This window comes from Hyperolius riggenbachi, chromosome 5 (genome assembly GCF_040937935.1).
Source record: "Hyperolius riggenbachi isolate aHypRig1 chromosome 5, aHypRig1.pri, whole genome shotgun sequence".
Taxonomy (NCBI): domain Eukaryota; kingdom Metazoa; phylum Chordata; class Amphibia; order Anura; family Hyperoliidae; genus Hyperolius; species Hyperolius riggenbachi.
The window spans coordinates 58,235,187-58,250,511 of record NC_090650.1 but is presented as its reverse complement, the minus strand read 5'-3'; the positions used below and the strand labels follow the sequence as shown (position 1 = coordinate 58,250,511).

The following is a 15,325-nucleotide window of genomic DNA, read 5'->3' as shown; positions in this document are numbered from 1 at the left end:
TGGCATGCATAACTGCATTGGGCATGTGTGTGTATGGCCCGAGCATGCCCAGAAGTGCTCATATACAAAGGAATCTTCCTTCATGCACAAGAGCTCTTCTCTACTGGCACGCACCAACCATACATACTCACACATGCCTGGTGCAGCTGCTCATCTGCAGCCATGTTCATCGGCAGAAGACTGCTGGGTCGAAAAGGTTTATAGGGACACAGTGCTAGATTGATGGTATGTAGAAGAAGGCAGGAAACCTGTGGAGCCTTTCCACTAAAAAGTGTTCAACTATTTTATTTTTATTACCTTTACGTCAGGTCTGCTTTAATGCACATTGTAGGCAACTTGGAGCTGAACAAAATATTCTTCCTGCTGGTTTTGCCTGGCCAAGTTCTTCCAAGGTCTATATAATAAGTATTTAACTTGCATGCAAACTGTAATCATTTGCATCTCACTGACCCTCTCTACTGCTAATCAGCCCAGGAGAACCTCACTAAATCTGACCCAAGTAAATATCTTAAAGCGGGCCTGAATTCAGAACGTCCTCTCTGCTCTAAAAGATGAGCAACATCATAATAACCGTTACAGAAAAAAATGTCCTTGTTACAGCTTATAGAGCTCCTACAGAGATGCTGCATTGTGGTTACTTCCTGGTTTGCTGGGAGCATAGAAAGAGTTAACTGCCGGTCTTTACATATTTGCACAGTATTCGGCAGAGAGCTAACAACTCAAATTACACTAGATCATTACTTGCTGAGAAGGGAGAATTAGGCTGTTCTCAAATGCACACAGGGTAGATTTCTCTGGGTTTTCTTTGTCTCTTTGCAAGAGTTCAGGTCTGCTTTAACCAGCTCGGGTATATGAAAGCAATCCAGACAACGTGAGCTTCTAACCTCACTATGAAGAGATTTAGAAGCGTTCCAAATTCAGAAAACAAATATATTCTGTCTGTTTGGATCACACACCCAACTTTCAAACTAACTTAAATCCGTGCAACAGTATTTACTTTATCTATTAGATATTTATATTTTTAATCCAGATCTGAAAATTGCAGCATTAAATTGGTATCTGGGGGTGAGAAATTAAGATCTGGAAGTGGTAAACGGAAAATTATTGTTTAATCCTTTGTTGTGGGAGGCTCGCGGCGGGAATGCAGCAGAAGGGATGAGAGGTTTTATGCATCCTTGCCGGCCCCCTGCTGGGACAAGATACAAGCACGGGATTCAATTATATGCATTTAATAATATTGTGAAGCTTTCTGCTTTCTCCAGAAGCAATTACAGCTCTAAGACTTACTGCTATCATTCTAAACCGGCATCTCCAGGCAACCAGTATATTCAGGGAAATACTGCTGCCACACAGGAAACATTGCAACTGTCTAGTTTAAAGGCCCCTATCCAGGCCCCTCGTTTTATTAAACACCCCCCTCACTATAGTCATGTAAATTATGCAGAAATTATTAAAAATGTCCCTGAACGTTTATTTGAGGAAATGGAGGTCACTTAGCAGCCACTGTAACTTCAGATGTAAAAATGATGGGCAGCTCTTGTCTGCAGACTCTGCCATCTAAACTCCCCCCTCATTAGGCTGAGCCTTCTGGGAGAGGCAGTGAGCGGTGTCATGGCGTGGTTACGCCTTCCTTCTTAATAGGCAGGAGTACTCCTGGGGAAGAGGGTGGTACTGCCACAATGTTCTTCAAAATAAAGGCTTTTAGGGGCACCTTTTATTATTGCCAGAGAGGGGGAGGGAAGCACTTTAGTTAAAGAAAAAAAATGAAGGAAAAGGTTGTTCAGAACAGCTTCTGGAGAATTTACTCCAGTCAGATTCTCCACAGTACTTATGTGTGGATAGACAGCGTTCTACAGCTCTATTCTGCCTGTAATGTAGACGAGGCAGAGTTTGGATGCAGGGAAAGCAACACAAGCAAAATTCAGGATACACAGAAATGGAAACCGAATAATAAGCAGAAAGGATAATAGAACCAAGATTCTGGTATAGCAGGCTTTGTGTGGCAGATCTTCTGCCGTTTAGCTCTGCATCATGCATCTGTTGGAAATGCTAGAGCAGCCTTTCTCAACCAGGGTTCCCTGAAACCCCAGGGTTCCATGAGGACTCTGCAGGGGTTCCTTGGCATTTTCCCCCATCGTGGGGGAAGTATAATAGAGCACATTATAATAGGTAGTACTGTAACAAGAAGCACTAAATTGGGGCATCAGGAGATGGTATAATGAGTGGCAGTGTAATGGGGGTAGTAAAATAAACAGCCACACATACTTTTAAAGACCACGCCTCCTGCAAAATAAATGCAGGGGTTCCTCAAAACCAAAAAAAATGTTTGCAGGGGTTCCTTGAGATCCAAAAGTTATTTGCAGGGTTCCTCCATGGTAGAAAGGTTGAGAAAGGCTGCGCTAGAGGGTGGGGCATGGACAGAGCCTTCTGACTCACTATGGCAGCCTATGATTTGTAAGCCTGTGCTGCAAAAATTACCCCTGGAAGGGCAACTGAACAAGTATTTAACTAAGGGATGTCTACAGGTTACAGCAGACAAATTATACAGCGTGACAAATGCAGATATGAGGTTTTATCCTTCACCCTAAGGTCCCTGGAAGTGACACAAGTACCTAGGGGGCCCTGGAGAGGACGGGGCACCATATTTCACAGGTGAGTAGTAAAAGTGTTAACCGATACCAAGGTAGGAAAAATACATTACTTTTGGGTTAGAGTGCTCATTTTAAAGTCCTATGCAGGAGAACAGAGGTGCCAAAAGGATAAAAGGAAGCTAAATGAGCTTAAAAAACAAATTCTTGGTAAATAGAGGAGGCAGTGGTGGACTTACCTCCTCCAAGTAGACACACAACGACTGTAGTAAAGACAGTCAATATATTTTATTTATGAACTCCAAATATGCAACGCGTTTCGCAGGTTTGATCCCGCTTCATCAGGCAATAACAACGGAGCAATAGCATATGTGGTCAGTAGAAGAGCCAGGCACCTCTGTGTCTTCAACTGACCACATATGCTATTGCCTGATGAAGCGGGATCAAACCTGCGTTGCATATTTGGAGTACATAAATAAAATATATTGACTGTCTTTACTACAGTCGTCGTGTGTCTGCTTGGAGGAGGTAAGTCCACAACTACCTCCTCTTTTTACCAAGAATTTGGTTTTTAAGCTCATTTAGCTTCCTTTTATCCTTTTGACGCCTCTGTTCTCCTGCATAATATTGAGTCCACCCTGGGTGGAGGGTTGAACCCCCTTTTTTTCCTCATCTACAGAGAGCGACTTTCTTATTCCTGAGTGGGGTCAGGAAAATCTCCCCACCTGCCTTTACAGTGGTTGCCTAATGGTAACCCTGGTTTGTGAGTATTAATATTTACTCTATCTAGTAACCATTTACCAGTACATATTACACTATTGGGGCTCTTGGTGTTCCTTGTTTTTATTTTAAAGTCCTAGTTCAGGCTAGTGATTTTCCCACATTCCTGCTCCTCACGGATTGGCTGAGGGCAGTTCAGTGAGCTGCTTAAATCTATGCTGTGCGTACATGTGTTTACAAAGCAAGCTAGATATGACGGTGCAGTTTGTAGGAGAAAAAAAAAAGTAAGTGGGGAAATTATATCAGGAATTTAGAAACAAGCTGCCATTTTAAATGTCCCTAAAGTTGGTCATACATGATTCAATTTATCTTTTTTTTAAAGATTGATGTATTACATTATTTTCTCAAACTTACCACACACCATTCAATTTCCAAAGCAATCAACTTCATTTTTCCAACATATCCGATCAGATTTTTATTTAAACAAAAAAAAAAAAAGGACGGAATAACCGATCAGTTATTGATTGGAAAAATATATATATTTTCAGCTTCTGCTCTATTTGATTGTTTTGGTCAAATAAATGGGAACATCAAACTATTTGATTGTACTGTGTATGGTCACCTTAAAAGGCAGCTGCTTCTAGTTTACACAACTGTTTACAGCCACATACTCTTCCTCCTCTATTTAGATTCCAGGAGAAGTGTCTGGTGACATGTCAGATACTGTCGGGTAGCTGGACACAGTCCAAGGAGTAAGCAAAGAATTAAAACTCATTTAAGCAGCTGTGAAGCTTCATCATTCAAGTAAGTGTTCACTGTCAGCTCTCCTCTAATGAGCCCAACATACCTATCAATACAAATGACTGCTTAAGTGTTCTCATAAGGTTCAGCTGAGCAGTTTAAGTACACAGCACATGGTCACACCTTTCCCAAATCATACACAGACAGGCAAGACACAGGGTATAAAATCCATGCCCAGCTCCAGGGTGGGCAGAGAATGTTCTGATGAGAATGGTTCAATTAAAAGATTATACTAAAAACTATTCAAACTCTTCACAAAGAGTTAAGTGTCCCTTAAGTAGCCTACGGCTGCCCTGACAGGCACATTACAGCTGGCTCCATCAAGACCCAGCAGGACCCAAAATGACTCCATTATCTCCTCCTCCAAGAAGGCCTCTAAAGTGAACAGTACGGAAAAGTACTTAAAGCGCACCTGAACTCAGAACTTACGCTCTGCTCTAAAAGAAACAGCAGCATAATAGCAAAGACATTTGTTTGATACAACTGATCCAAATCCTGTAATAAATCTGCTGTGTGTCTACTTCCTGCTTTCATGGAACCAGGCATTAATATCCTCTGTTTACCAATTAGCTGCTCTGCCATGGCAGCCAGCTGACTCGGCTGAGATCAAATTACAATTTGCAAATAGTAACAGATGAGGGGGAATTAGGATAAACTCTCTAAATACAAAAGTTTGCTTTCCTAAATTATCGCAAATTCTTTCTGTTTTAGGAAAGCAAACTTTTGTTTTTCTTAACATCTTAGTAAGGGGGCTTTTAGGACCATTGTAGTCCCTTACACACTCCAATGAGTTCTGGGTCACCATGAGCTTGCTGGTTAGTCTGTACCTCTCTAAATACATACAGGGCGTATTTCTCTATCCTTTCCTTCCGTCCTGTGCAAGAGTTCAGGTCCAATTTATATACAATAATACAATACAATAACATTTCTATAGCGCTTTTCTCCCATAGGACTCAAAGCGCAAATTGTACCACCACTGTCCAAAGTCAGCTTTAAGAAGCACTGTATATATCGTAGGATGCGATAAAAGCAGTACATTACTCAAGATAGCCAATTTTACAGTAATTTTCCTTGTTTCAGCACCAGAAACACTTCCTATATCTACGGTACATATTGCAGTACATTAGTGTGTAACCATGTAATTGGCAAGTCAGAGCCAAGTCAGAACTTGGCAAAAAAAAAGTTGCAATTGGGATACAGACTAGGAAAGACAGGCCATCTTCGTACTTTGTCATCAGGTAACAAGGAATAGGTGCCCACGCACTGCTTGCCACCTTTACTGCCAGCACAGCGCCTGAAAAGCCATTTGCCCACTCCAAATTTATGCCACCAAAAGCTTCATTGTTGGCACAAAAAATTGTTGTTGACTGTACAGCTGTTCCAGAAAGGGCACACGTCACCGTTTATCTATGGATCACGCACAAACATGTATCCTGCTGTAAATCTCTCAATGACACAGATAATTATTCCTGTAATTAAAATTAGAGACAATTATCTACAAGAGCAGCTTCCATTACACTAGTAATCTACTTGGAAACATTCAATTACTGTATGTCTAACGCAGCTGTAATAGACGAGGCTATGGATCATAAAAAGCACTCACAGCTCCACAAAAATAAAAACCTCACTTCATTATAACTCGGGGGAGGGAGGGAGAATTAAAAATGTTTTCCCATTGAAGCCGCGTCTCAGAATTTTTTCAAAGAAAAAGTTTCAAATCAAAAAAATACAGTATATTATCTTTTTCAAAAAGACCTTTTTAGATTTTACTTTTTTTGTTTTTGTTTAATATCATGAGCACTTGAGGGCCATCTGGCATGACTTCTCTCTTTCCTCTCTTGATTCCTTACTTCATCTCTTTCTCTTCTGGTACACTGGCGAATAACATTCCACAATGTTGTACTTTAGTACGCCGCTACTGGCTAAGAAATTGTAGGATACGCTTTTTTTTAACTTGTGTTACACTATATGGCCTCAATTCACTAAGCTTTATCGAACACTTTAACAAACGTTTGATAATTTACCTCATGAGTAAAATCTAATTTTGAATTCACTAAGGTGTTATAGATTTATTAAATGTTTTATTGATAAAATGTTCAATAAATCTATAACACCTTAGTGAATTCAAAATTGGATTTTACTCATGAACCTACAAGTTCCCCATCTGGTTCGTTAACCGGGGACTAAATTTACATCTAAAATGTTTCATTCCTGCCTTTATCCTAAATACAATATCAGGATTTAACAGAGGAAGCAAAAGGAAACAACAGAACAGAAATGGGTACATGGTATCAATATGTACGCCTCGGTCATGTGACCAGCACTATCTCCACTATCTCTGCCTGCAATCCTGGGGATTTATCTAGTCTTTTACTCACTTTAAAGGAGGAATTTTTTCTACTGACAGAATCCATGACTTTCTGGCTCTACAAAGGAAGAGACTGGAAGGAGTATTAGTGTCTTTTGAAACTGTGGCTTAAATATGATCCCTTTAGAAGCAGCTGTAATGTGAAATGTCAGCAGAGAGGCCTTCATCCCAGAATCCTCTGTGGTAGTAGAAATGGTTTCCTTTATCTGGGCTGTAATATTACCAATGCCATTTTATACTAAATCTGAGAATGCATAGGAAGGCCACCTTTATTCCGGGTGCATATGCTTTTAAATGGCTTGTGTACTTTTACTATACATATATTAAGTCCCAGATTGCTGCCTTCTCAATTATAGTCATTTATAGATAAGTCGTTGTTTGCCCATTGCAAAAGCTTTCCTCTCCCTAAATGCATACATATGAATTGGCCACCAGGAGACTTGGGCTTGCTGCTGCTGCACAAGTTCCCGGTGGCGTTAAATACTATTCCCCCTCTAGGTCCATGTGGATAGTGGGGAATAATGTAATTCGGCTTCCAGCTATTGCTGGAAGGCGAATTACAGTGTTTTAGTAGCAACTTCAGCTCCATCTTCTGACGGTGCTGAAGTTACTCACTGTGCGCCAATTTAGTAATTCTCATTACGGCCTATGGTGGCGCTGGCTGTGCAAAATCTCCTGCGCTGTAATCACAACACTCGCGCTGAATAACCTCCTGAAATTAGCAGGTGGCAACATCTGTAGTCCTGTTAGGTGCAGGAATGTGCGCTTCTGAGAGTTCAGAAGCCAGTGTATAAAATGCCTGGTCTCCCAGGGATTGACCTGCAGGTTAAATAAACCTTTAGAACTTCTTGCCTCCCCCAAGCACTTCCGAAGAAGAGGGGATCTGTACTTAGCATCCAGGCTTGCATCTTCGGGAGCACTTGGGGACGCAAATACTTCTGAAACCTGCTAAGTCCCGAACTTGCATAACTTCAACAGGGCACAGCGGTGGAATAACGTGACAGAGAGAGGACCAGGAAAGATTTAGAAGATCGAAGATCTTGAGTCTACCCTTTACATGGGTAAGTATATTATCTAAACCGAGGTTCCTTGCTTTAGGTTCACTTTAAGACACAACCCACTAACCCTTCATGGAGCTCTGCTTTAGAGTTCCCCTTTACTCAACTGTTATGGAGTGAGACTTAAAATGAAGTCCTACCACCGGACTGTTGCCCACTAACCCCATTACTAATAGGTTTGCTGAACCGTAGTCAAAAATCCTGATATCACAGCTGAAGATAGTAAGGGCAGACCAGCTTAGTGAGGAGAATAATTTACAGCTCAGGCCTGAATCTCACGCCATAACAAGTTACTTATAATAACAACAATAATCCTCCTAACATTTGCATAGTGTGTTTCTTCTGTTGGAATTAAAGCACTCAAGAGCTGCAGTCACTAAGGGGGCACGCAAGGGGCAGTGTAAGGAAGTCTTGCCCAAGGACTTCTGACTGAATAGGTACTGACCCTAACCAGGATTGGAACCTGGTCTCTCATGTCAATGGCAGAGCCCTTAACCAGTACACTATCCAGCCACTAGTTACACCCAGCTCTATGCAAATCTGTGCGGCAGAGCTTGTTTTTATCTGTCAAATCACTTGAGAATTATCTGGACAGGAGCCCGGACACTGGCCACTAGGGATAATCAATGAGATGCAAATAATTGAGAATTATAAAAATTTTGTATAAAAATGAATGCAGCTTGAAAATTGACCGATCGAATTTTACCTCAGCAGGATTTGATTGGTTCATTGCCAAGCTGCATAAATTTGCATAATGCTGCATCAAATTAATTATTTGCATCTCACTGACCATCCCTACTGGCCACCTGCTGCACCAGTCTGTGAGATAGGGTACAATTATCTAAGACACGGCTGTCTGTGGGCCACCCTTGCTTTCCTGGACTATTTGTTTGTGTCAGTCCACCTTTTCTGGCAGGCCCGCCTCTTGTTTGTACTTGCCTCTGCCCCCAAAAGCCAGGACATTGATGCTCTGCCACTTACAGACAAAAAATATGGTGCTAAACACACCACGACCATGAAGTTGGACAGCACTGATTGAAGAGATTCAGGCTGCACCCACTACTTTCAGTCTGAACAGCAGGATGATGCAATACAAGCAGCAAAAGCCCCACCCATAGAGCCTAAAGTTCTGGTGATATGATCAAAACTTTCAACAAAGTATCTAGACGCAAATGTTTCATTTCTTTAAAAAAAAAAAAAAACATAACATCTGAGAAATTCAATTAATAAACTAACGTATATCTGCATCCAGAGACAAAAAAATGTTACAGATGTTATAGAAAGGCATACTCATACACAAGTTCCCTCCTGGAAGAACGCAAATAACAGGACGGATTTGTAACTTACCTTTTTTGAGCTGGATATATAGCTTCTTTCCTTTTTTGGCACTGTACCCGGGGACCGGAGAGAAGTTGACACCGCGCTGCGGTGAGGGGATGAGGCCGGTTGGTGGTTTTCCTGCTGAATTGATACTATGAGGTAGGTGAGAGTAAGAGTCCATTGGCTCTGGCTGGCTTCCCTGTCTGGAAACTCTCTGTAGCGTCTGCTCGGGCCCAGGACTGTGAAAGTTCCTGTTCTCCATGTACGGGTGGTCGGGGGCGTGTTGGTTGGAGTAGAAGCTGTTGTTCTCGCTTTGGGATAGTTGTTCGTAGGGTTCTTTGTTGGCAGCGGGAACCACATGGAACCAGATCATGGGTGAGCGCATGGCTTGGCGGAACATATGCTGTGCTCTGCAGAACGGGGAGAGAGAAGATGATCAAATCACTAAATTGTTATGAATATAATTATGCTTTCTAATTATGCAAAGTGAGGTGCCGTGTGCCACTATGGAGACGGGAAATTATTTATAGAACAGAAAAATAAGGGTCTGCAGTGACTTGTTAGTGTGTCACAGTTGTTCCCAATTAACAAGAATTTATAAAGCGCACAAAAACAGTGAGGAATCGCAGGATAAACATTAACACTAAAATCTGAAAGACAGACTGCCTATTCAACCAATACAGCTGGAGAAATAACGTATAGTATGGATACTATATATAGGCTGGGTACACAATACGATTTTCACGTCAGATCAACAGGAAATTTCCAATTGTTCAATCAATTCCAGCATGTTTTATCTGCCCATCGAGAAAGAGGGATTTTGAGATCAGTCATAAACAAAATCCATCCTGTTCTCAATAGAAAGATGAAAGTGATGGCAATTCATGATGTCTAGCCCTTAGTACCCTGAGCACTTGCTAAAAATGAAATATTGACTTACCAGGGGCTTCCACCAACCCACCATAGGCCATAAGGTTCCCCGGCATCCGCCTGTCTCCTCTCGCATACATATGAATTGGCCGGTGGGAGACTTGGGCGCAGGATCTAGCCGGTATGGCTTATCCTGCGGCTGCGCAAGTCCCGGCGGCGTTAAATACTATTCTCCCTCCAGGTCCACGTGGATAGAGGGGAATGATGTAATTCGGCTTCCAGCTATTGCTGGAAGCCGAATTAAAGTGTTTTAATAGCAACTTCAGCTCCGTCTTCTGATGGCGCTGAAGCTCGCTGCTCTCCTGGTTCCGGCTGGCAGCTTCGTTATCAAACGACTTCAGCCCGAAGTCGTCAGGCCTGCTTCCTCAATTAGCGTCCTCACACCGCCCGGCTATGCGTCATTATGCTGGCCGGCACAATGTCCTGCGCATGCGGTTCTCTAATTATGAAAAACGCATACGCAGGACTCTCACGCCGGCCGGCATGAGGACGCTAATTGAAGAAGCAGACCTGACGACTTCAGGCCGCAGCCGTCTATTAACTGAGCCACCATCCGGGACTGGGAAAGGAGCCAGGAGGACACCGGAGGACCTTGCGGCCTACAGTGGGCTGGAGGAAACCCCAAGTCAATATTTCATTTTTAACAAGTGCTCATGGTCCCTTAAAGAGGAACTCCAGTGAAAATAATGTAATAAAAAAGTGCTTAATTTTTACAATAATTATGTATAAATGATTTAGTCAGCGTTTGCCCACTGTAAAATCTTTTAAATCCCTGATTTACATTCTGACATTTATTACATGGTGACATTTTTACTGTTGGCAGGTGATGTAGCTGCTGCATGCTTTTTTGGCAGTTGGAAAAAGCTGTAAAAAGCTATTTTCCACAATGCAGCAAGGTTCACAGACCGGAAACTGTCAAGAGTACGTACTCAAGAGTTTCTTATGGGAGGGGTTTCACCACAATATCAGCCATACAGTGGCCCCTGATGGTCTGTTTGTGAAAAGGAATAGATTTCTCATGTAAAAGGGGGTATCAGCTACTGATTGGGATTAAGTTCAATTCTTGGTCGGAGTTTCTCTTTAAGGACTCCTTTGACAGTAACAGGCGGCAGAACAACATGAAAGAAGGGCTGTAGTGAACATAATGAATACAATTTCTTACTTTTTTTTTAAAATATTAATTTATAGATCATTTAGTCAGCCTATGACCCGTGTAACATCTTTCCTCTCCCTGATTTACATTCTGAAATTTATCACTGGTGGTTACATTTTATAGTGCTGCCAGGTAATCAGTACGGAATGTTCGTTACTAAGAGTTCTATGCACAGAGGGAGATTGTGCTTGCTTGGCAGTTGGAAAAAGCTGTTATTTCCCACAATGCAACGAGGTTTACAGACAGCAAACTGTCAGGACCTTGGTCATGACATCACACTGTGGGAGGGAGCTCACCACAATCAATCCCAATGGGCTCCATTTACAAAACTTCTCATGAACGACTTATTTATCACCTAATAAAAATAACCTTTCAGCACATTCACAAGCAAAACAACCCTCAAAGCAAGTTCCTAATTAACTTAATTTCAATATTACTTTTCTTATCTTAATTATATTTTTGCTCTTTGGGAGCTTAAAAAAGTAACATAGATAAGGTGAAAACAGAGGAAAATAGGTGAAAAACTTTGTGAATCGTGCCCAATGTATCAGCCATATATAGACCCCCTGATGATCTATTGAAGAAAACAAACATTTCTCCTAAATTAGAGGACACGATGTATTGATTGGGATGAAGTTTAATGCTTCTCTTGAGTATGCATGTAATACACGAAGACCATGGCAGATTACTGCTAGGTAATGCCCCATTCTGCACCCATCTGACAAGCGATGTGTTTGAGAACTGCTGCAACATGAATGAGCCAGAAGAGTTCCGCTAACAACCAGCGATTCCCAGGATCCACAGCTAAAATATTAACAAACATGTTAAATACATCAAAGCACTCAGCAGAGCTCAAGAAGAAAGTTATATCTGAAAAGCAGCAGCAGCCATGGAACAAGAGGTCAGAACTGAAAACTTAAAGAGAATCTGTATTCTAAATTTCTTACAATAAAAAGCATACCATTCTATTCACTATGTTCTCCTGGGCCCCTCTGTGCTGTTTATGCCACTCCCTGCTGCAATCCTGGCTTGTAATTGCCAGTTTTAGGCAGTGTTTACAAACAAAAGACATGGCTGCTAACCAGAGTGTGATAGGCTGAGAGAAGCTCAGTCTGTGACTCACATAGAGCCTGGAGGGGGCGTGGAGAGGGTGTGTATAGCTTATGTCCGATCACACGCAGACCAGCACATTCCTGCCTTAGTGCCTGAGCCCGACAAAGCAGTCAGATGAAAGAAGATTAGATTATATAACAGAGATAATACAGCCACTGTGCAACTAGGAAAGGCTGCAGTAAGACAGACCACAATAGAACAGGTATAGGGACTTATAGGATAAAATAAATAAGGATGAACATTTTGTTACAGAGTCTCTTTAAGGTAAAACAACGTAATGAAAGAGGCAGCGTAAACCAGCAAAAGTAGAAACCTAAATTGTTCAGAAATAGGACTAAAGTTAAACTGGCTAACTGTGGCCTCACAATACTTTATTAGCTTAACTTCGTTAGCTATTCACTAACTGCTACGAAGATCATCAGGAAAGACAATCACATCTTTGTCGGGTAGAACAAGCTATACAAAGCTCAAAGTTAAAGACAAGAGAGGGATATTACAATATGCCTGGTACCCGCCAGGCAATTTCCCATCAGATAGAGGCATCAACAGATAATTTCTGTCAGATCCGAATGTATTTCCAATCATTTTTCTGATTGATTTTCTGATCAATTATATGCAAAATCCATCACAAAAACGATCAGAAATCAGATGGGACCTGTCGGAAACTATCTATTCGACCCATCTATCTGACGGGAAATTCCATGGTGTGTACCAGGCTTTAGACCTCTGCTGAGATCTTATATCTAATGGGGCATTGTGGGAAGCAGCAAATTACCAATATCAGGCACACCGTGGTGAAAATCAATTCACTTCAGTAAAAAATTGGGGCACTGCAATAGTGCTCCAATTTCACTGAAGTGATTTGATTTTCACCAAACATAGTGCACCGTAATTACCGCAATGTCCTCACAATTAGAGAATAGTCTCCAAATGCATGAGACTGCTAAACGGGATCAATACATGGTCAGAGGAAAAAGGTCCCTATACAGTGTGTCTTAAAATTAAGTAGGGCAGCAGTCTCTCTACCCCAGGGATGTCTAACTCCAGTCCCCAAAGGCTAGACACCCCCCCCCCCCCCCCCTGCCCATGAAGTTGGACAGCATTGCTCTACCCGACCAATCAACAGAATTCTCAGAAAACAGACGACCAACGTTGAGTAAATGTATCTTTAGATATTTCCTTATTTACAGTATCCAGACAGTAAGGACACACAGGTGGAAAAACTCTTGGAAACTGCTCAAACAATGGCATTTACACTGCACTGTGGACAAGCAGGGCTCACCAACACAAACCTTTTCCTTTCTAACACGTGTGATCGATTTCTCCCCAAGTAAACTGCCTGAATGCGCTGCAGAAAAGAGGAGTTTTTCAGAGTATTAAAAGTTGGGTTTCTGGTCTTATCCTGAATACTTTATTGCCCTATAAAAGGCGCGGCGGTACATTGATGTCTACAGCAGCCTGTGCAGACAGCTCAGCGCAGGCATTCACTCTAATCTATTTGATATTAACCAGGTGTGAATATGATTTGTGCTTTGTAATAACGAGATATAGATCTGAAGCTGAGGAGATATTGACCTGAACTGCCGCCTTACTAACATTAGATTTGCAGTCAGACGGGAGAGGGAGATAAAGGACAAAAAGCACTGGTACAAACTTCCATGCAAAATAAACTGAATTAAAGTGGACCTGAACTCTTGCACAGGACAGAAGGAAAACAAAGAGAAATGCACCCTGTATGTAATTAGTGAGTTTAACGTGTATAATTCCCCCTCATCTGTGACTAATCACAGCTGTAAATTGATCTCTTCAGCTGTGTCAGTTCCTCCCAGAGCAGAGAGCTAATTGGTGAACATAGAATGTTAACAATATGTCTTCTTCCATGAAAGCAGGCAGTAGACACACTGCAGATTTACTGCAGGATTTGTATTAGCTGTAACAAAGAAATGGTTTCCTTTAAAGGTTATTATACTGTTGTGTATCTTTTAGAGCAGAGAGAGTAAGTTCTTAGTTCAGGCCAGCTTTAAAATAGCCATGATAATCTTAAAGAGAACCCGAGGTGTGTTTAAAGAATGTTATCTGCATACAGAGGCTGGATCTGCCTATACAGCCCAGCCTCTGTTGCTATCCCAAACCCCACTAAGGTCCCCCTGCACTCTGCAATCCCTCACAAATTACAGCCATTCTGTGAGGCTGTGTTTACATCTGTAGTGTCAGTCTCAGCTGCTCCCCCGCCTCCTGCAGAGCTCCGGTCCCTGCCCCCCTCCCTTCCCTCCAATCAGCAGGGAGGGAAGGGATGCAGGCGGGGACTGGAGTTCTGCAGGAGGCGGGGAGAGCAGCAGACTGACACTATAGAGATAAACACAGCCAGCTCTGACAAGCTGTTTGTCAGCAGCATGGCTGTGATTTATGAGGGATTGCAGAGTGCAGGGGGACCTTAGGGGGGTTTGGGATAGCAACAGGGGCTGGGCTGTATAGGCAGATCCAGCCTCTGTATGCAGATAATATTCTTCAAACCCACCTCTCTTTAACTGGCTGGTACAGATGTGCATAGCAGTGCTTATTGTTCTATTACTATTCTGCATAATCATACTTATGTGGATATAGAACAGGCTTTGGCATGGCTGAGACATGAGCCAGACAGTGATCCGATGTTCTGGAGTAGATCAGTGGCTCAGTGGCTAACACTCCTACCTTACAAGACCAGGCTTGAATCTCAGTCAGGAAACTATCTGCATGGAGTTTGTATGTTCAACCTGTGTTTAAATAGCTATGCCTTTCCTATTCAAAACACAAAACAAACTACAGTAAACAGATTTTCTTCCCAAATTAACTGATCGACCAATTGTTGAGTTAATAGACTAGGGCTATGGTATAAATTAGGATGCTACTTGCTTCTCAAACTAAATCACTCAAGCCAAACATACCCCACTGAGTCTTTTTCTACTCGTCCTTGAAGTCCATTTATTTCATGAAGGTATGTGTTCTACTGGGTGCAGCAGAAGCAATTGCCACCCATCTCAGGAGCGGCTCGCATGCTGCTTCCAATGCTAGAGCAAGTAGACTGTCCTTTCAGGTCTCTAGGTCACACACCAGCACTAGCCAAGAGCTATGGCTGCAGGTCACATGACTGCCTCTGTTGTGCGCTTATAATAATATAAAGTGTTGCAGAGCTGTGGAAAAATCAAAGACTTGATACTTACCCATGGCTTCCTCCAGCCCCATAAGCACGTGCGAGTCCCTCGCCATCCTCTCGCGGTCTGCCGTTCAGCCACGA

General features: G+C 42.2%; 1 protein-coding gene across 27 annotated transcripts in view; it reads right to left on the bottom strand.

Annotated features, from left to right (window-relative positions):
• Positions 1–15,325, bottom strand: part of PARD3 (par-3 family cell polarity regulator) — a 771,876-nt gene that overhangs the window by 398,625 nt on the left and 357,926 nt on the right. For all 27 annotated transcript variants that reach the window (XM_068235737.1, XM_068235760.1, XM_068235761.1 and 24 more), the window contains one exon: positions 8,883–9,265. In XM_068235737.1, coding sequence (XP_068091838.1) covers positions 8,883–9,265 — 383 coding nt within the window. The remainder of the gene's footprint in view (positions 1–8,882; positions 9,266–15,325) is intronic.